The sequence below is a fragment of the Panthera tigris genome, chromosome D2 (genome assembly GCF_018350195.1).
Source record: "Panthera tigris isolate Pti1 chromosome D2, P.tigris_Pti1_mat1.1, whole genome shotgun sequence".
NCBI lineage: Eukaryota > Metazoa > Chordata > Mammalia > Carnivora > Felidae > Panthera > Panthera tigris.
In genome coordinates this window covers 44,794,963-44,815,887 of record NC_056670.1, presented here as the reverse complement: position 1 = coordinate 44,815,887, position 20,925 = coordinate 44,794,963, and the positions used below count along the sequence as shown (strand labels likewise).

Below are 20,925 nucleotides of genomic sequence, written 5' to 3'. Positions count from 1 at the left end.
GTGAACACTCACAGGGATGTCCTCATCTAAGCCACCTCAGCTGCCTTCTTTGAATTATAAAAAAAAGAGAGTCTTGGGAGATTTTAATGGCCACCTGTGAGGGTTTAGGATAAGAGACAAATGGAGGCCTCATCTTACCCCCCATCTAAAGATACCATGACTCCTGCCTGGGGTTGTCAACAGGCAGGACACTGAGCAGAGCTGTAGGTCACAAAGTCACCATGCCAACCCCCCTGTCCATCATAACAAGGCCTTCTGCCCCAGCTGCGTGGGGGAAGGGCCAGCAGGTACTGGGCCCATCGCCCCAGAGCCAGCTGTTTGCCTCTTCCGCCCAAAGGGCAGATAGCAGGTGCAGGCTTGAAGTGCGCCTTGGGAAAGTGCTGGCGGGAGCCAAAGCCCCAGGGCACAGGTGGAGTCTCCGGAGGCAGCCGCCTGAGGTGACCTGAAGCGGCCAGCAGCCAGCAGCTCCAAGAAGGTGGCCAGGAAAATGGGGAACCACGGCCTGGGTGTGCCGGGCCCCGCGCTCTTTCTGCTGCTTGTGCTGCGGCCTCCACTGCTGAAAGCCGGAAGTTTGCAGCACAGCGTCCGGGGCTCCAGAGACCTGCATGGCCTCGTTCTAAGTGGGAAAAGCCTCCATAACTACCTCCGCCCAAAGGGGGGAGCTGTCCACCACCTCCGCAGCCACTATTCCTGGGATAACCCGGAAAAAGATACAAAGCAATCCTGCCAGAGCGCATATGACCTTTACTTCATCTTGGATAAGTGAGTGGTCCTCCTGCCCTACCCAGCGCCCCAGGGTGGTGTGGTCCCTGAAGTCAATATGGGAAGGTGATGGCCAAAGGGGATGCCAGCTTCTGTGAGTGGAGGGGCCAGGGAGTAACCTTGGTCAGAGCCAAGGAACCTGTATGTCTCCCCTTGTTCCTGAGGGAGAAGGAATGCCCCCAAAGGCCACCATAAGGTTTCTGAATGGCTCTAAGTCCTCCCACCAGCATGGACTGGATCTGTGGCCTGCATGCCCCTTAAATAGCTGGATAGGCAAGTGATTGCTAGGAGCTCCTTCTCAGCAGTTGTTAGAAGCTCGCTGGGTTTCAGTTTCTACTTTGTGAGGTGTTTTGCTTATGTTGTTTTCCACCCAAGTGAGTGGAAAGTTTTATTTTTACTGGCCCCAGAGAGATTATGTGTTGCTTCCACTGGGCATTCTCATAGTGTCACAGTTTGGAAATTCCTTTGTTTTCCCGGGGCACCTGGGTGGTTCAGTCATGCATCTCTCTCCTTTTTTTAATGTTTTATTATTTGTTTATTTTTGAGAGAGAGAGAGAGAGGGAGACACAGAATCTGAAGCAGGCAGCAGGCTCTGAGCTGTCAGCACAGAGCCTGACGTGGAGCTTGAGTGGGGCTCGAGTGGGGCTTGAGTGGGGCTCGAACTCACAAACCATGAGCTCATGACCTGAGCTGAAGTCAGATGCTTAACCGACTGAGCCACCTAGGCGCCCCAAGCGACTGACTCTCGATTTTGGCTTAGGTCACCATCTCACAGTGATCAAGCACCTCAGCGGGCTCTGCCCTGACAGCCAGCAGCCTGCTTGGAATTCTTTCTCCTTCTCTCTTTCTGCCCCAACCCCATCAAAATAAATAAATAAACTTTAAAGAGAAAGAAAGAAAGAAAGAAAGAAAGAAAGAAAGAAAGAAAGGGCAAGGCAAAGAAAAGAAAAGAAAAGAAAAGAAAAGAAAAGAAAGCCCTTTGTTTTCCTGCCAACGGTTTTGCTTTCTTCTTCGACTGCTTGGAGACTAGTTACAGTTTGTTTGCACTTTGAGAACAGTTATGTCTGACCTGGTATTGTCCTGGGAAGCAGGGCACCTTGTGATCCTCAAAAGGGGACGGATCTTCATGCTTGGAGAGATTGGAGACATTGCCTTGGTTCCATTTGCAACTTGTCTGTTGGATTGAGAATGAACTTTAGTGAGTCAATACTATCAGTGATATGATTGTCGATAATACTGTTGAAGCACATTTTGGTCTCCAAAGCCCTTCCACTGCACTTCTGTCATCCACAAAACCACCGTGGAATGTAGAGTAGAGAGGCATTTGCATCTGTGATCTCATGGAAAGGGGATGGCATTTAAAGGCTAGATGAAGTAGCCCCAAAGCTGATGGGCGTGGCAAGACTCAGCTTCCTGTGTGTCCTTCTATTCTCCATGGAGGCTGATGACTAGGGGGATGTGTGTCCAGCCACCAGCTTCTAAGCAAAGCCTGCAGAGATGGGAGCCACCCTGCCCACTGGAATAAGTCCTTCCTCACTGTCCTGTGGAGGGACTTCTGAGTTGCCTTGGGCAGGTCTTGCCTCAGTGATACTTGGCACGGCCAAGGGGGATGGAGGTTTCTCTCTTAGGCATTAGGGCTGGGGGTAGAAAGGCAGTAAGGGGGTTGACAGCCTTTCTCTGGGTCATTCAGTTTGACAAGCCAGAATAACAAGTGTCAGGAATGAATCCTGCTGGATTGTGCGGATTGGAGAGGAACTGAGGGTGTCCATGAAAGAGCCCTTACACACCCCCTTCCCAGCCCCAGGTCATCAGTGAGGAGTCCAGCTAGATCCTGCCTGTGGTTTACCAGGCCAGGCTTGTCTGAAACCATAGCAAACTCCTCAGCCCCAGGGAAATAACACCATCTCCCCAGGACCTGCGCACACCCAGTCTGGTTGAAGAAGGCTTTACACTTCCTTTGAGGGCCAGCTTGATGAGAGATTCCTGGAGGGTGAGGACAGACTCCCTCAGGCACTTCTCCCTGCGGCTCTTGGGGAAAGGGGAGTAATGACCACTGAGGGGGCAGCCCCAAGTGTGCAAGTCAGGCAGATGGCACTCACCAGTCACGAAACCCTGAACAAACTGCTTCACCTCTCTGTGCCTCAGGGTCCCCGTATGTATGATGGGGATCTTCATACCCACCTCACCAGGTTGTGATGAGGATGAAGGCAAGTTTGGAGGCAGTTTTCCCAGCACAGCAGCAGATACAATTGTGGAAGATGAGTATAAAATGCTACTAGAGAAGGCAGAGTCATGCACACTGGGGCTGGGAACTCCCCAGAACTGCAGGGCCCCCCTCTCCTCCCTGGATCAGCTCTCTTCTGAACTGCCCTTTGGGGTGCCAGGGTAGAGGTCAAATGCCTCTGCTTGTTGACTCTCCCAAGGCTCTCTGGGACCTCTCACCCATGTGATGAGCAGTTCTATTTGTTCATTCATTCCCTTAACAATTCGTCCACTCACAAATAATGACTGAGCAACTGAGTATGTTAGTCACTGTTTGGGCATGGGGATAAGGCATCAAACACTTCCTGGAGTTTCCATGAGGAGAGAGGAAATAAATAAAAGAGGAGAGGAAGTAGTGTGTCAGATGGGATTAGCACAGGCTGGAGGTAGGGGCCGGAATCAGGGCAGAAAGATGGGAAGTGCTGAGGGAGGGCCTGTTCTGAAGAGGTGGTCTGGGAAGGTGGGGCTGACAGACTAGAAGGCGAAGGGGGATAAGAAGGTGTTTTTGAGCAGAGAGGGCATGCCATTGGGTCTTGGCTGAAAAGATCACAAATGAAGGGCCCAAGGGCAGACCAGTGTGGTGGTGGTGGTGGTGAGTCGGGAGGTAGGCTAATGCAGGGATTCAGGGAGGAGATAATGGGAGTATGGGCCAGTAGGGTAGGGGTGGAGGTGCTGAGTGGACAGATTCTGGATCTATTTTGAAGAATCTATACATATTGAATGAGGGAGTTGCTCATGACTGGGGCATTTCTCTGGACTGGGGACAAGGGTAAAGGGGGAAGCAGCTTCATCACTGAGTCTTCTGTAGGTAAATGTTATTACCCCTATTTCACAGATGAGGGAAGGAAGCCACGCAGGGCCAAGGAATGACCCCCTAAAGCCCTCAGATGGGAAGACATGGAACAGGAGTTGAAACTCTGGAATGTCTCCCTCCAAAGCCCATTCCAAAGTCCCTGAGGCTGAGTGGGTCCCTGCGGTGGTTTTGGAAGCAAACATAGTCTGTCACCTGCAGGAAAGCCTTGAGTGGTTCACTCCAACCTTATTCATTAGATTCATTATTTATTTGGTCATACACTAGATTGAATTGGATGAAAATTAGTGAGCCCTGCTGTGTGCCTGCACTATTTTCTCAGGCACCAGGGAGGTGGTGGGCCAGGGAGCTCCAGGCTGAGGGAGTGGCCAGTGCAAAGGCCTGAGAAGTGAGGCCCTCAGAGGATCCTGTGGGCGGGGGGAGAAGGGGGAGAAGGGAAGGGCACAGGCCAGTAGTGAGGCCTTGCGCACATGTAGAGGTGTGTTTTTCACTTCAAGGGCATATGGACATTATTTAAAGAATCACTTTTATCAAAAGAGAGAAGGATCAGACCTGTGTTTTCAAAAATACCTCTTGGCTGCCTTGGGAAGGATAGATTGGAAGGGGGAAGGATGATAGCATGGCTGGAGTGGAAAGGGGAAGGGCCTAGAAGGTCCCAGGAGGACTGTGAGGCTGGAGAAAAAATTAGAAGCTCAGAACAGGTGTGTCTACTGAGAGGAGAAAGGGCAGACAGAATTTAGGGAGCACCCACATGTGTGGCACTGGTGGAGGAAGAGGGGTTTCCATAGAGGAGAGAGGGAGAGCTTCAAGACCCATCCAAACCAAGGACGAAGCCTGTGCAGGATGCTCATTAGGGGATGCCTTGACATTAATATCTGTGCAAGGGAACAGGCAAAAATAGGATTCAGTGGAGCTTCAATGCAGACATGACAGCCTCACCTGATTCATGGGGAGCTTTGGAGCTAAAAGGTGCCTTCAGGGCTGTGCCAAGTTGGGCCAAACGATTGGGCCATCAGTCACTTCAGGTGGGAACCTCAGGAAAGGCATGCTCTTTGGTAAGGCAACTCTGCAGGTTAAAGGATCTTAGAGGGGATGACAGCTGAAGGAGCATCCTTGAAAGAGCATCCGTACTCAGCATGTTTGTGTTCTCATAGCTTCTCCCTCAGCTCAGGTGAACAGAACAGGACTATGCAGGGACAGTCTGTTGATCTGTGTACCACTTTTGGTGAACTATCCCATGCCTTTTATTTTTTCCTTCTCAGGACCCCTCACAACCCCTCAAGCTAGCCATGGCTTATGTGCTTTGATGAGGACAGAAGTCATTGGAATCTGTATACATTAAACACTATTTCCCCATTCATCCTTCCCCAAACCGTGGGAACCTCTATTTTATTTTCTATATCTATGAATTTGCCTATTCTAGGTAACTCATATAAGTGGAATCATGCAATAGTTTTTAATTTTGATGTAGTTTGATCTGTTTTTTCTTTTATTACCTGTGCTTTTGTTGCCATATCCAAAATACCATTACCAAATCCAACAGCATGAAGGTTTCCCCTATATTTTCTTCTAAAAAGTTTAATATTTTTAGTTCTTACATTTAGGTTTTGATTCATTTGAATTAATTTTTGTGGATGACATAAGAGCCTAACTACATTGTTTTGCATGTGAACATCCAGTTTTCCTAGCGCCATTTGTTGAAAATATTGTCCTTTCCCACATTGAATGGCCTTGGCATCCTTGTCAAAAATCAACTGAATATATATATGAGGGGTTATTTCTGTGCTCTTTATTCTATTCCATTAGTCTATATGTCTGTCTTTATGCCCGTACTACACTATTTCGATTATTGTAGCTTTGTAATAAATTTTGAAACCAGAAAATGTAAGTCCACAACCTTTGCTCTTATTCAAGATTTTCTAAAACTATTTAAGGTCTCTTAAGATTCAATATGAATTTTGGGATGGATTGTTCAGTTTCTGCAAGAAAAAAGTCATTGACTTTTAAAAAAATTTTTTTAATCTTTATTTATTTTTGAGAGAGAGACAGACAGACAGAGCATGAGAAGGGCAGGGACAAAGAGAGGGGGAGACACAGAATCTGAATCAGGCTTCAGGCTCTGAGCTGTCAACACAGAGCCCAACGTGGGGCTCAAACTCACAGACTGCAAGATCATGACCTGAGCCAAAGTTGGACACCAGGCACCCCGTCATTGACATTTTAATAAAGATTGCATTGAACCTGTAGATAGCCTTGGCTAGTATTGCCAGCTTTAGGATATTAGCTCTTCTAGTCCATGAATATGTGATGTTCTTCCAGTGATTCGTGTCTTTTAAATTTCTTTCAGCCATAGGGTCTAAGGGGTGGCTCAGTCAGTGGAGCATCTGACTCTTGATTTCAGCTCCAAACATGGTTTCATTGTCGTGAGATCAAGCCCCATGTCGGGCTTTGTGCTGAGTGTGAAGCCTACTTGGGATTCTCTCTCTCCCCCTCTCTCTCTGCCCCTTCCCCACTCTCTCTCTCTCTCTCTCTCTCTCAAAATAAATAAACATTAAACAAATATAAAGTTCCTTCAGCCATATGTTGTAGTTTTCAGTGTACTAGTCTTCTGCCTCTGGTTAAATTTATTCATAAATATTTTGTTCTGTTTGATAATATTATAAATGGATTTATTTTCTTGATTTCCTTTTTGGAATGTTCATTGTTAGTGTATATCGAAATGCAACTGATTTTTATATGTTAATTTTGTATCCTGAAATTTTGCTGAATTCTTTTATTAGCTCAAATAGTTTTTTGTGTGTGGAATCTATGGGGTTTTTTACAAGTAAGATCATATCTAAGAAGAGATCATTTTACATCTTCCTTTTAAATTTGGATGCCTTTTTTTCCCCTTGCCTAATTGATCTGGCTAGACTTCCAATACTACAATGAATTGAAATTATGAAACTGGGCATTTTTGTATTACTTTTGATCTTGGGAAAAGCTCTGGTCTTTCACCATCAATATGTTAACTGTGGGTTTTTCATATATGGCCCTTATTATGTTTGTCATACAACATTTCTCTATTCCTAGTGGGAGTATTTTTGTGAAGGAAGTATGTTGGATTTTATCAAATCCTTTTTCTACATCAATTGAAATGATCATGTAGTTGGTTTTTTTTTCCAATCTATTCTGCTAATTCTCTTCTATTCTGTTAATTACATTGTTTGATGTTTGCATGTTGAACCATGTTTCCATTGTGTAAATAAATCCTACTTGGTCATGGAATAAAAATCTTCTAATATGTTGCTAAATTCAGTTTGCTAGATTTTTGTTGCTGTTGAAGATTTTTGCATCCATATTCCTATAGGATATTGGTCTGTACTTGTAGTATTTGTCAGGCTTTGATATCAAGGTAATTCAGGCCTCATTGAATGAGTTTGGAAGTGTTCCCTCTTCTCCATTTTTTGAAAGAATTTGGAAGGGATTGGTGTTAACTCTTCATTAAATGTTTGGTGACAGTAACCTACAAAACCATCTGGTCCCAGGCTTTTCTCTTTGGGAAGATTTGTGTTTTCTGATTCAATCTCTTTACTAGACATAGGTCTATTCAAATTTTATATTTCTTCATGTTTCAGTTTTGGCAGGTTTGTGTGTTTCTAGGAATTTATCCATTTGTTCTAGATTTTCTAACTTGTTGGTATGTAATTATTCAGAGTAGTTTCTTATGATCCTGTATTTCTATAGTGTCAGTTGCAATGTCTTCTCTTCTATTTCTAATTTAAGTTAAATTTATGTATTTCAGCACCTTTGTTATTTTGTTTCTTGTGCTAACTTTGGACTTAGTCTGTTCTCTTTTTTTTCCAGTTCCTTGACATGTAAAGTAAGGGTTTTTTTTTTATATTTTGCTATATCCCTAATATATGCATTTATCACTATAAATTTTCCTCTCAGAACTGCGCTTGCAACATTCTGTAGGTTTTGCTATTTGTTTCCATTTCCATTACTTTTAAGGTTTTATTTTCCCATTTGGTTTTTTTCTTTCATGCATTGGTTGTTCAAAAGTATGTTGCTCAATTTTCACATAAATGTAGACTTTACATATTTCCTCTTGCTTTTTAAATGTTTGTTTATTTATTTTGAGAGAGAGCACATGCAGGGAAGGGGCAGAGAGACAGAGAGAGAGAAAGAGAGAATCCCAAGTAAGCTCTGTGCTGTCAGTGCAGAGCCCGATGCAGGACTTGATCTCATTAACCATGAGACCATGACCTGAGCTGAAACCAAGAGTTGGATGCTCAACCAACAGAGCAACCCAGGTGCTCCTTCCTCTTGTTTTTTATTCCATGTAGTTGGAAAAGATAGCTGGTATGATTTAAGTATTTTTAAATTTGCTAAAATTTGTTTTGTGTCCTGTCATATGATCTATCCTGGAGAATAATCTGTGTGGACCAGAAAAGAATGTGCATTCTGCAAAAGTTGGATGAAATATTCTATATATGTCTATTAAGTCCATTTGACCATGATATGGTTCAATTCCAATGTTTCCTTGTTGATTTTCTGCCTAGATGATCTATCCATTGCTGAAACTGGGGCATTGAAGTTGCCTGTTATTATTGTATTGTTATCTTTTCTCCAGATTTGTTAGTATTGCTTAATATATTTAGGTGCTCAGATGTTGCGTACATATGTATTTATGATTGTTATATCTTCTTGATGTATTGACCATTTTATCATTATGTAGTAACTTTCTTTGACTCTTGTTACCATTTTTGGCTTAAAGTCTATTTTGTCTGATATAAGTATAACTATCTAATTTCTTTTGGTTTCACTTGGATGGAATATCTTGAGTTCCTTCACATTGAACCTACATGTGTCTTTAAAGCTTAATGAGTCTCTGGCAGGAAGCAATTAGTTGGGACTTGTGTTTTTGTCCATCATTTTGCAGATTTTTCTTCTGGTAATATGACCCTGTTTCTAATAACATGTTAGTACTGATGCTGCTTTTTGCTGTTCGAGATTTACTCATTCTCTATTGACTTCTTATTATGAGGAAAGGGAATTAAGCTTTCTTATAGCTCAGCTCCCCTATCTGATTTTTACCCATCCTTTCCATTCTCCCAGCATAGTTGTATCACTAGGTGTTTTGGCCGCAAGCTTCAATGATAGCAATATCTTCAAATATCTGCTAATCATCTCCATTCTCATTTAAGAGTGAGTCACTAGAACATGACTGGAGCTCTTTGTACTAGAAGCCCACATGGTTGTTTTCCATACTGCCTCCTTCCTAGGGATCTATAAGTCCTGTGGTATCTTCTATGGCCAATGAATACTCATGTTTGTCTATGTTCTAGAGTCTAAACCTTTCTTCAAAATCATCACAAACTGGAAACTTCCCCAGAGTAAGTAGGTGAGTTGTAGACTCTTGTTTCCTATAAATCTTCTTTGGAAGATCCTTTTCACACAGGGGGAAAACAGGAAAGAAAAGTAATAAGAAGGAGCATGGAAAGGGTTACCATTAATTAAGGAAGTTGTCCTGCACTTTAGCATGGAAGCTTCTGAGATAAAGTCTGCGTCATAGGTTGGTTGTCAGAGTCTAGTAATTTGCTACCCAGCAATTGTCTAACTCACCCTGATCTGCCTAGTACGATGGGTAGAGCATGGGTTTTGAAGCTAGATCTGGGTTCAGATCCATGCTAACTATGGAAATGTGGCAAATGTCATGACCTGTGAATCTCATGTGTAAAATGGGAATAATGCTGATATCATAGAGTTGCTCTGGAATTGGAAATCATGCATGTAAAGTGTCTGGTATGTATGTGTCCATGAATAATAATCCTGACATCATCAGGAACGTCTATCCTTAGTTTCCTCATCATCTACTGGCGGTTTTAGATATAGCCTAGAAGAGGTGGAAGGAATAATGGAAAGGAAAAGCCAAGAGTACTTTGTAGGGATGTGGTGCCAAAGAGCTCTGCCTCACACCAAACCACCCACACCTTCAAGGGGCAGGGAAGGAGCATTCATCTGGGAGACAATGGCAACCAGGAGAGCCAACAGATCAGAACTGGTGGAGGCTTTGCCAACCAATGCATCCCCCTTGTTTCTTGTCCAACAGTCTCACCTAGCATGACCAAATATCCTGGTTTGCCACCAGAGGTGGCAACCTCAGAGGTCCCTCAGTCCCAAGCACACAGGTCTCCCATAATTCACACTGATGAAAGTCACCACCAGGGTGACCCGCTGAAGTCACTGAAGGTGTGTGGCAGACTTTAGCTATGTGGAAGAGAGTAGGGATGAGGAGGTTGCTGAAGAGCCTGCAGGAGGGCAGAGAAGGCAGAAACTATTCCTACACGACAGATGTAACTCATCCCTCTCACTCATGTTTCTTCATTTTCAGGTCAGGCAGTGTGAACAACAACTGGATGGACATTTACAACTTTGTGGAAGATTTTGTCAAAAAGTTCGAAAAGTATGGCTTCTCTGTGTTAATAGTGTGATTTCCTCTGCTAAACCCAGCACAGAGCTGTTTGGACTCAGTGAGAATTGGAGTCCCTTCATGCAGGAGCACAGAGCCCACAGTGAGGAAAAGACAAATCGCAGTGATTCCAAGGGCCCTAACAGCTTTACTTGGCTCCTGCCTGAGAAGCTATATGACTGAGGACACAGTCTGCCTTTGAGGACCTAATAGATTAAGAAACAGGCAAACCAGTAACATAATAATTAAACACCTGGTTTAAAGGTGTCAGGGGTCAAAAGAAAAGGCAAAGGGCTTATATGATGAGCTTAAGGAAAAAGCAAGAATTTTAATTCAAGGATAGCTTCCAGAAGATGTGGCAATATTAACTAGGCTTTGATGGATGGGAAAGACAGGGTAACAGGAACCATCAGGGAGACTTCTTGTGGAGTGAGTAGTCTGTTTGGCAGCAGAGTAGGTTTAACTCAAGGTAGGGCTGGGAGATGAGGCTGCGCATGTCAGCTTGGGGCCATGGCCATAGCAGCTCATAGTGCCAGCACACAGGACCTAGATCTCCTGCTGTGAGCAATAGGGAGCAACAGATGATTCATGATTAGAGGTCTGACATGAGTAAGGTAGTGCGTTAAGAAGAAAAGTTTGGCAAAAGTGGGTAAAATGAATGGGAACAAGAGCTAAAAGCAGTAGGGAATTCAGCTGGGGATCTATGGTACCAATTTAGCCAAGGGATAATGAGGGTCAACAAACCAGAAGACAGTGGACAGGAGCAGGAAAGAGAGGGATGTATATGAATGGCTGGCAAGGGGGAAGATAATTTCTTTGAGATGAGAAGAGTTGAGCTGGGGAAGACAGGCAAGGAAGGAAGGGCAGTGAAGCTCCAAAAAATGTTACAGAAGAGAGGCCAGGTGGAAGTCCCTCCTGCAGGAGTGTGTAGATGTCTATCTCCTTTTGCATGCAGCTGTCTGTGTGAGCAACTATCTGTGTGAGTGCCTGTGTGTGTGCGTGCACATGCATGCGCACATGAGAGAGAGAGACAAACAGGCAAACAGACAAACACTACTGGGGTGTTGTGAGTGTAAGGATGGACACTCCTCCCTTCCCAGAAGGCCACACATCTTACAGACCTCAGAATTCCTTACTAAGGTTATAGGAAGCTCTGGGGTTTGGGAAATGGACCCCAAAGCAGAAGAATTGGGATGGGGCAGGGAAACTGTCATGCACCTCTCCCTGGCTGCTCGTTCATCATTTGCAACCTGTGTTGGTGACTTCTCACAAGCATGTGCTTTCTCCCCAGCCCGAAACTGCGGATATCCTTCATCACCTACTCCACAGAGGGCCACACCCTCATGAAACTCACCTCAGATAAGTAAGTGCCACATTGATCCCCAAGACAGGCCCAGTGGGTGAGACTGATGAAACAGCCAGGGGGAAAATGGGTTCCCTGAGATCACAGTGGGGAGCCCACTGCTGTGAAGACTACTGGGCAGGCCTGGACTCCACTGTATACCCTGATGCCCAGGTCTAGCTCCCCTGCCCTCTCAGACCCCCGGCTGCTCTGACAATGGCCAACCCTGTGCAGCTTGACTATCTCCACCCCCTCTAAGCTTTGCCTTTCACCTGCCTGAGTCCTTCTATCTTCATTGTTCCCTGTTCTTAGAACAGGCTGGCTGTGAGGACTCCCAGAATTTTTTGGAGCAGGTGTATGTTTTCTTTATAAATGGTGACCTGCATTAAGAACCTGCTGTTGTGTGTCACTCTCTACCTTGGGCCAGTGGGGATTCCAGTGAGAAAAAGTCATAACCAGGGAGGAAGGGTTGAGCAGCATCAAAGTTTTGATGGTCTCAGTGAAGGGATCTTGTTCCTTAAGTGGGTCTGAGACATGGGACCCCAAGAGTGGGGTCCTAAGCATCAGGCTGGGAGAGGGTGCTTGAGAAAGTCATGACCACCATCCTAGGTTGGCCATGGTGGGACCAGCAGTTTTCCCAAAGTCTGTAAACTGGGAATTATGGAGCTTTGAGTAGCTGGGTAAGGAGGTTAAGATTCTCAAAAGCACAAATGACTGGAGCCCAATTCAGAGAAAGTTAAGCATCAAGGAGAGGTTGAGCACCCTTAGGACTAGATGGGCCCCAGTATTTGTGGCACAGAACCGCATTCAGGACCATGGGAAGAAGCCAAGAGCAACAGAGTGAACAGCCAACCTGCAGGGGAGGGGTGTGGTGGTGTCAGTGCATGGAGACAGCACTCTCCTGCCTGACTCCAGGACAAGCAGGAAGAGAGGGCTGACTGCTCCAAGCACTAGTGGAGGCACAAATTTGTGCATAGGTGGGGTTTTGCATTAGGACAGAGAGACCTGAGTGGGGTTGAGGTGGAAGGAAGCAAGTCCATTAAGAGAGACGATGGCAGGTGGCAGAGAGATACAGGGCTGCTGGGCAGGGGGCTCTGGAGGAAGAGCTGCCCACTGGGGAGGGTAAGACCTCTGCCTCCTCCAAGGTGGGGGGCTCAGGGCCCAGATGTGAGAAGCTGTGGGGGGGGCCCAGGTAGGGTCTCCCTGGTCATCTCTGGAGAGTGAACAAAGTAACATCTTCCCCAAGCCAGGGTTCAGGAGTGGGAGTGGGGCCTAGGGGAGTGGAAATGGTGTGAAATTGGTGGGAAGGGGCAAGATGTGCATTTGGGAAGACAACTCACACTCAGATCAGGGCCCTAAAGCTGCCAGCTCCCAAACCCCCACAGGACCTTGACTGGAGCTGGGCTCAGCCTGGGATTGGCCTTCCTAAACATGCTCCACTGCCTAGGAGTTGAGGAGGCCTTTGGCAGGGAGCCTGGGAAGGACCTCATGCAGAGAGAATCCAGGAGGGGACACTAGAGCCTGATATAGGTGTGATTCTGGAGGGTCTGCAGAGAATGTGGGAGCAGGGATGGGACCCTGCTTAATGCTTTCTGAGCCCTTTCTGCTAGGAGAGAGTAGGCTGAGGAGACAGAGTTGAAAGGGGGTTTGTTCTGGGTACTAGAAAAGCCAGGGGCCCAGAGGCTAGGAAGCCCCCAGGGTTGATGGTGAGGAGGGTGACGACAGGGAAGAGATGGAGGGGATCCAAGGGGTTGAGACAGATGTTAAAGAGTAAGAAGGACTCTAGGAGACAAGGAGCTGGTATCCCCTCCGTGGACATAGCTGGGAGCAAAGTTAGAGGAGCAACACTCCCTGGGGAGAGCCTGCTTGGGCAAGAAAAAGCCTGGGGGCTCCTAGGCTAGACACTGGGAAGGGGTGGAAGAAAATCTTCTGGTATGTGGTGAGGAGGGAGAGCGCTTCTGCTGAGTGGAGCAGCACCTGGTTTGGCCTCCACTGTCCATGGGTGCCAGGCCTCACCTCCTGGGCTGGGTGGGACTGGACCTGGGGCTCTCAGATCTCACCCCACAGCAACATCTCCACTTCCCACAGTGAGAAGCCCTCTCAGGGTCCCAGCTCTCCTAGCCTTGCTGTGCCAGCTCGGCCTGTCACATGGGATTATCCTGAACCTAGGTCCCCAGTCCCACCTGTGAAATCCCCCTTAGCAGCAGCCACCTGGCCACATACCCATGGCAGCAAGGGGAGCACTGCCCCTCCACCTGCATGGGCAGCCCTCGAGGCACTTCCCCAGCTTTTGGCCTTTTTCTTCAGGAGTACATGAACCCAGGAGCCCTAGTTCTCTCATTAAGCAGCTTGCTTCTTCCTTTGGTGTCAATCCAGAAGGGGAAGTGGCTTTTTTGGGGTGGTGGGAGGGCAACGAGCCAACCTCAGGATTCTGTGATAGGGTAAGATGGGACAGGGCAGGGCTATCAGCAGGATGACCTTTTCCAAACTCAGCCTTACCTGCTGAAGGAAGAGTGTGCCTTCCCAAAGGGCCCAGTAGGTGCTAGAAGCCCTTCCAGTTACACTGTGAGTACAGATTCACAGTGGCACATCCATGGGTGTGCCCCACATTCACCATGGATGATCAAGGCAGGGCTCTTGAGGGTCCCCCAGGTAGTGTGCCTGAGACAGTGGTGAGTGCAGAAAAAGCCAGGCCATACCCATGGGAGCAGCAGAGCAGCCTCCCCCCACCCCATGCTCACCAGATGGGGGACAGAGGAGGCCTGAGCAAGGCCTGTTCATATCAAGGACACAGAGCATAAGGTCATGACCAGGCTACTTGATTTGTATTCTGTCCCGACTAGACAGGTCTGCACAGTGCACAGTGGCTCCAGGATGGCTTGGAGATGTTTTGTTTTTTCGTTTTATTGAAATATAGCTGACACACATTAGTTTTACATTAGTTTTAGGCGTGTAACATAGTGACTTGACTCTTCTATATATTATGCTGTGCTCACCACAAGTGTAGTTACCATTTGTCACCTACGACATTATTACAACATCCTTGACTATATTCCCTTTGCTGTAGCTTTCATTCATGTGACTTTTTCATTCCATAACTGGAAGCCTGTATCTCCCACTGCCCTTCATCCATTCTGCCCGTCCCCACCCTCCCCTCCCCTCTGCAACCATCAGATAGTGCTCTGTATTTATGAGTCTGTTTCTGATTTTTGTCTGTTTTCTTCTTTGTTTTGTTTTTTGGATTTCACATATAAGCGAAATCATATAGTATTTTATCGTTCTGTCTGACTTAATCATTCGACATAACGTCGTCTAGATCCATCCATGTTGTTGGAAATGGCAAGATCTGTTAATTTTCATGGCTGGCTAATGTTCCATTGAATATATACACCACATCTTCTGTATCCATTCATCTATCATTGGACACGAGTTGCTTCCAGACCTTGGTCATTGTAAATATTGCTGCAATGAACGTAGGGGTGCCTGTATCTTTTCAAATTAGCATTTTCATTTTCTTTGGGTAAATACCCAGTACTGGATCATATGGCATTTCCATTTTTAATTTTTTGAGGAACCTCCATAATTTTACCCACAGTGGCTGCACCAGTTTGCATTCCCACCAGCAGTGCACAAAGGTTAGCTTTGGGCTCTTTTTAATAGTCAATACCTCATACCACCACAATCCCTTTTCTGATTTTTTTTTTCAGAAATGAAATAAGTGATGGTCTTAATAAACTTCAGAATACAGTGCCTACTGGAGCCACAAACATGCATGAAGGATTTAAAAAGGTACCGAATCTAGAGCAGAGATGCTTTATGGAGTTCTTAGAGTATCCTTGGTCCTCCCACCCAGGACTCCAACACTCCTTCATTTCCTTGCAGGCAAATGAGCAGATTGAAAAAGCAAACTCTGGAGGTAAGCTTCCTGGTGACTTCATTACAGGCAGGTGTGGGGACAGAGCCAGTCCTGGACCTCAACGAGGTGCAGACCCTCCTTGGCCCCTTCCTAGCGCTGATTCTTAGAGCAAGGTGCTTGCCCTCTCTGTGCCACAGGTTCCTCCTCTGTGCAGTGAGGATGAAAACCACCCCCAGTGATGAGTCTCAGAACCACATGGGATCATGTGTGTACCATCTAGGCTCTTGGTAACTGTGAGGTGCTTGACCAACACTTGGGCTGCCTGAACAAGAAAAGCCAAGGGAACCAGGAGCAGACAGGATTCTGTTTTCAGAAAGAAAGAGCTGGATTTCCCCTTTGCCCACACTTTGTCTCCATCACATCTCTGGCCCTGGTGCCTTTTCCCTGCGGTTCCTTCCCTTTGGTTGATGTCGTCCTGTGACTGTGCCTCCAACACTGGAAACGGCTGTGCTCTGCCCGGAACCATGTTAATCTAGGTTAGGGCTCCAGCTCTTGCCAGGAAAGAAGCATGGGCCTGGTGGGGAAAGGCACTGAGCTGGGCACGGCATCCTCAGCCCGAGAGCCTCTGACCTCACCTTCTGGATCCCTGGGCCTGTGGATACAGCAGGTCTTTCTGCACGTGCTTGCCTGAGCCAGAGTCCCGCCTTCCACCGAGCTGCGAGACACCTTGTACAGTCGAGTCTGGCTGTCACTCCCTTTGCTCATCTAAAAGGCTGACGCTTGTCCAGTGAAGCCAATGGAATTGCCTTTCAGGGCAAAGGTTGTGAGTCTGGTCATAGTGACCGTAGTAGGAAGGGCTGGAGCAGGGCTCAGTGCCATCTGTAATGTGGGTCCTGTCTAAGTCCCCTCCTCCTTCCAGGACTGGGCTTCTAGTCCTCCAGGCACTTCTGATACTGGGTGCTAAGGTTGGGTGCCTGTCCTCTAGAGGAGGAGGTGTGAGGAACAGTGCTGTGGACCCAGCAGCCTACAGAGTGTCACTTGGGTGCCTTTACTGACCAGGCCACTTGCTTTTTCTGCAGAAAACAAAGTTCCTTCCATGATTATCTCCTTGACAGAGGGAACACTGCTACCAGAGTCCTTTGATGAGACTAAGTACGAAGTGAGTCCAGTCCATCATTACCAGTATTTTGTTCCACATAGTTAGTGATTTATACTTACCACTTTCCTTCTCTTAGGCTGCAAAGGCTCGGAAAATGGGGTCAACCATTTATGCCATTGGTGTAAAAGACTATAGGAAAGACCAGGTAATTCCAAACAGGTAACCAGGTGCCACCTATAATCCTAGATGAGGAACTTTCAAAGACGGCTTTCCCAGGGTTGCCCAAGGATGCTCCTCGGTAGAGGAGAATAATGGCTAACAAGGAAGAAATGAATAACAAGTATCGTGTCAAATCTCCACACCCAAAGTGCGGAGTAAAGTAAACTAAGGGCTTTCCCTTCCCTAATGGTGGGCTGCTGGCCAAGGCCAGGGTCTGGCCCTCAGAGTCTAATGTGGCATGAGCCAAGAGACTGCCTCCTGGAATGGGGACTTCTGGGTCCTAATGCCCTACCTATGCGCCCAAGTCACCTCCTCTCCCTTGTAGCTGTTGGAAATTGCAGACAGCCCAGAACACATGATTGGAGTGGACAATGGATTTAAGGAACTGAGAAGCATCGTAGAACCAGTGAGTAAGGGATGTGAGAAAGGGGATGGGGTGACATCTCACCACAACCTCCTGTACACTGTCCCTGACCTGCCACCCCTCTTTCTATTCCAGCTCACAAGTAAGGCGTGTATTGAAATTACAAAAGTAGAGCCTTTGCATTTGTGTGCAGGAGGTAAGAGCTAGAGTCACTGTTGTAAACACAGGGATGTATGTTGTGAGTATGTGTTGTGTGTGTGGTGGGTGTGATGTGAGCATGCAGTTTCAGTGTGTGGTGTGTGTATGCATGCGTAGTTGTATAGACGTGTGCATTGGATATGTAAGCAACTGTATCATTTTGTAAGGTGTTCATGCCAGGAATGATAAGTGGGTATGTGTGTAATTCTTTTGTTTTTGTTTTTGACATAATTTGTATATATCTCTCTGTATAAGTTTAAAATATACCATGATTTCACATACACATATTGCAAAATGAGTACCACAATACGTTTAGTGTTATAACTTTTTTTTTAACTTTTATTTATTTTTGAGACAGAGAGAGACAGAGCATGAACAGGGAAGGGGCAGAGAGGGAGGGAGACACAGAATCTGAAACGGGCTCCAGGCTCTGAGCTGTCAGCACAGAGCCCGACGCGGGGCTCGAACTCACGGACCACGAGATCATGACCTGAGCTGAAGTCGGACGCTTAACTGACTGAGCCACCCAGGTGCCCCCTGTTATAACTTTTTAAAATATCAGAACCAAAAGTTTAATTAAGAAATAAGAAAAAGTATATTTTGAAAGCCCTCAACAAAATGCCAGCAAATGGAATCTGAATCTGACAACATGTAAAAAGAAGAGTCCATCAATAATAATTAGGTATCACCCCAGCAATGCAAGTCAATTCAGTATTTGAAATATCAGTGTAACTTACCACATCAGCAACATGAAGAAAGAAAAACATGATTATCTCAAAGGACGAATAAAAGAATTGGAACAGTTCAATGGCCAGCATCATACTAGAAACATAGTCCGACAAAAGGTATCCACACAAATACAGCAAACAACACACCTTGTTCTGTGGGGAACGCCTCTCCCCGACATCTGGAACTTCACAAGCGTGCCCTCTCCCCCCCTACAAAGGTCCCTGAGTCAGTCTGGTGAGGACATCCTGTGCAGTGACTTTTGTGATAGAAGCCCCCTCCCTGCGATGAGCTCTGTGTGTACAGGCTTATATGTCTCATCATGGAGACTGGTACTGAGGAGGGTGGATAAGCACACTTACTCCCCTGGTAACAGCACACACAGCTGGATCTGGCCAAACGCAGACCCAGAGACCGGGTCGGCCTCTGTGCTCTTAACTGTAAGGCTATCGTGCAGTAGACCATGGGGTCAGACACAGCTGTGTTCAGATCTGGCTCTGCTGCAACCTGGAGCAAATTACCAAATATCTGTGAGCTCCCCTTTCGTCTCCAACAACACCCACTAGCTCATCTATCGTAAGACGTAAGGCCGGGCAATCTTACAAGGACCGGCACAGGATCTAGAAGCTGGGAAGCCCTAACCAATAGTAGTGGTACTAATAGCCCCACCATCCTTGACGCCTCCACCCCAAGGCTGAGCTCATGGGTGGGGGGGGCGGGGGGGGAGGACAAAAAATCACCAGTATGAAAGCGTCTCCCGCTGAGCCAGCTGTTGGCAGCAGCTCTCCGACTCTTCCTGTCTTCTTAACCAACTCGCAGTGAGAGGTTGGAGGCAGGCAGGAGACTCCCACACAAGTAGGCTCTTGCCCTGCTTCTGCTTTAAAGCACCCCGCCGTGCAGCCGACCTGACAGCTTCATTCCTCTGATTATGTCCCCTGCACACACGCAGGTCATGGCGTCTGAGCAGCATGTCAAACTGCAGGTGCAGACATCAGTCGTTGTCCATCCCCCATGGCGGCCTGGCCAGGGTTACAGGTGCCTGCCACACACCCGCTGACAGCTCAACTCAGCATTTCCTGCTCTGACCTTTAAGATTGTCGCCCTCTTGACGAAAGCTGCCACACGACATGACAGTCACTTGGAGGCAAAGCTCAAGGCAGGAACCTGGACCCCAAATGAAATAGAAAGAGCCATTTCATCAGGCTGTCATTTGAAATAAATCAGTGGGTCAGGGTGCCTTGGGAAGCAGACAGGGCATGAGCACGACACTCCTGACCTCTTCAGTCTCTCAGGGTGCTCTCCAGGATGAGGCAGAGAGGCCTCTGCTGGCCTTCCTGCCTCTAGGCCTGTGCTCCAGGCATCCTCTGCACAGTGCCTGAGGGCACTGAGAAAGCCCCTTCCCTAACCCCAGCCTGGCCTGGAAGTCTGAGGCCCCTGGCCCCACAGCAGGGCCAGTCAGGTCTTCCCTCAGCTCTCAGGCTGGGGGTGTCACTAGGCTTCCTACAAGACCCTACTTCCCCCCACTTTACAGGGTCCAGCCCATCCATCCTTTGACGCCACACTCACAGGAGGTTCATCCTTGTCCCTTTCTTGGTTCACTGGCCCCTCTGGATTCCCACAGCCCTTGGTCTGTCCTTCTCATTAGTCGCTTCTCACCTTGAATGTGCCATGACTTCTGCTTGGCTGTGTCACGGTTGATTCTTCTCATTCAGTTCTTTGATGTGTTACCAACCTTTTATGAAGGAAATTTTCAAATGTACAGCAAAGTGGAAACAACTGTGCAATGAACACCCCTGTCTCCACTACCTGGATTTTGCAGTTAATATTTAATATCTCACCATATTTCTTTAACATTTATCTAATCAGTGCTCTCTCTCTCTCTCTCTCTCTCTCACACACACACACACACACACACGCACACACACACACACACAACCACACACAGTGCATCTTATTTTTTTATGTGTTTCAAGTCAATTACAGACATCAGGCTACCTCACTTCTAAAGCCCATCATTCTGCATATCTTTATTTATAGAAATATTACTTAAGAGCTCTCCTTAAATTTCAGCAAACTTCAGTGTATTTTTTGACAACTTCTGAAAAATGCACACTCCAGGAAGACAGAATTTACCATTGTCCCTGGAAAATCCCCTCAGATCACTTGCCAGACAATCCTTGTCCCTAACCCCTGAAGGCAATTCTTCTCAGTTTTTCCTCCATAGGCTGTTTAATCCTTTAAAATCTCTTCTCAGTAGACTCATGTAATATGAACATTGTATTTAAACATTCTGTTTGGCCAGGTACTCTTGGCACAGTGGTTTGGAGAATCATCACTCCTGTATGTTTGTTGGGTATACTTGGATTTTTGTGTCTGGGAGGACAGCTAGAGGTGGCACCTTCTCATTCTTTTTCCTGTGTGTGGCTGGCCCAGAGCGAGTGTCTACAAAGCCCAACAACCATGGCACATCAGTGGTGGCACATAGTAGGACACAGGGCAGAGGCGGGCTTTTCTCTGAGAGCTGATGGACAGGTCCTGCAGGGTGGCCAGGAGACTCACTGTGTGCAGAAGGCAAGGCAGACTGTGGGGCAGTAGGACCCAGAAGGCAAAAGCAGTGCAAAGACACCATTGCTACCAGCTTGGATAGCTACTGTCCCTCTACAATGAGGTTCCCCTTTTTCTACTACTACTGCCTCCCAGAAATAGCTACCATATATAATTGATCATATAGATTCAAATAGATATTTACATATGCTTTTCAAGGTATTTTTACATTAATGGGATCATGCAGTTCATAACATTTTCCAGCCATCTGCACATACTCCATTATAC

The 20,925-nt window shown here is 46.7% G+C and overlaps 1 protein-coding gene across 2 annotated transcripts in view; it reads left to right on the top strand.

The window, feature by feature from the left end:
• Positions 1-278: 278 nt before the first annotated feature.
• The window catches only part of LOC102950831 (anthrax toxin receptor-like), a 36,851-nt gene continuing 16,204 nt past the window's right edge, over positions 279-20,925 (top strand). For both annotated transcript variants that reach the window (XM_042960897.1, XM_007093152.2), the window contains exons 1-9: positions 279-762; positions 10,212-10,283; positions 11,581-11,652; positions 15,339-15,420; positions 15,514-15,547; positions 16,567-16,646; positions 16,723-16,791; positions 17,131-17,211; positions 17,305-17,365. In XM_042960897.1, the coding sequence (XP_042816831.1) occupies positions 488-762; positions 10,212-10,283; positions 11,581-11,652; positions 15,339-15,420; positions 15,514-15,547; positions 16,567-16,646; positions 16,723-16,791; positions 17,131-17,211; positions 17,305-17,365 (826 nt within the window). In that variant the 5' untranslated portion in view covers positions 279-487. The remainder of the gene's footprint in view (positions 763-10,211; positions 10,284-11,580; positions 11,653-15,338; positions 15,421-15,513; positions 15,548-16,566; positions 16,647-16,722; positions 16,792-17,130; positions 17,212-17,304; positions 17,366-20,925) is intronic.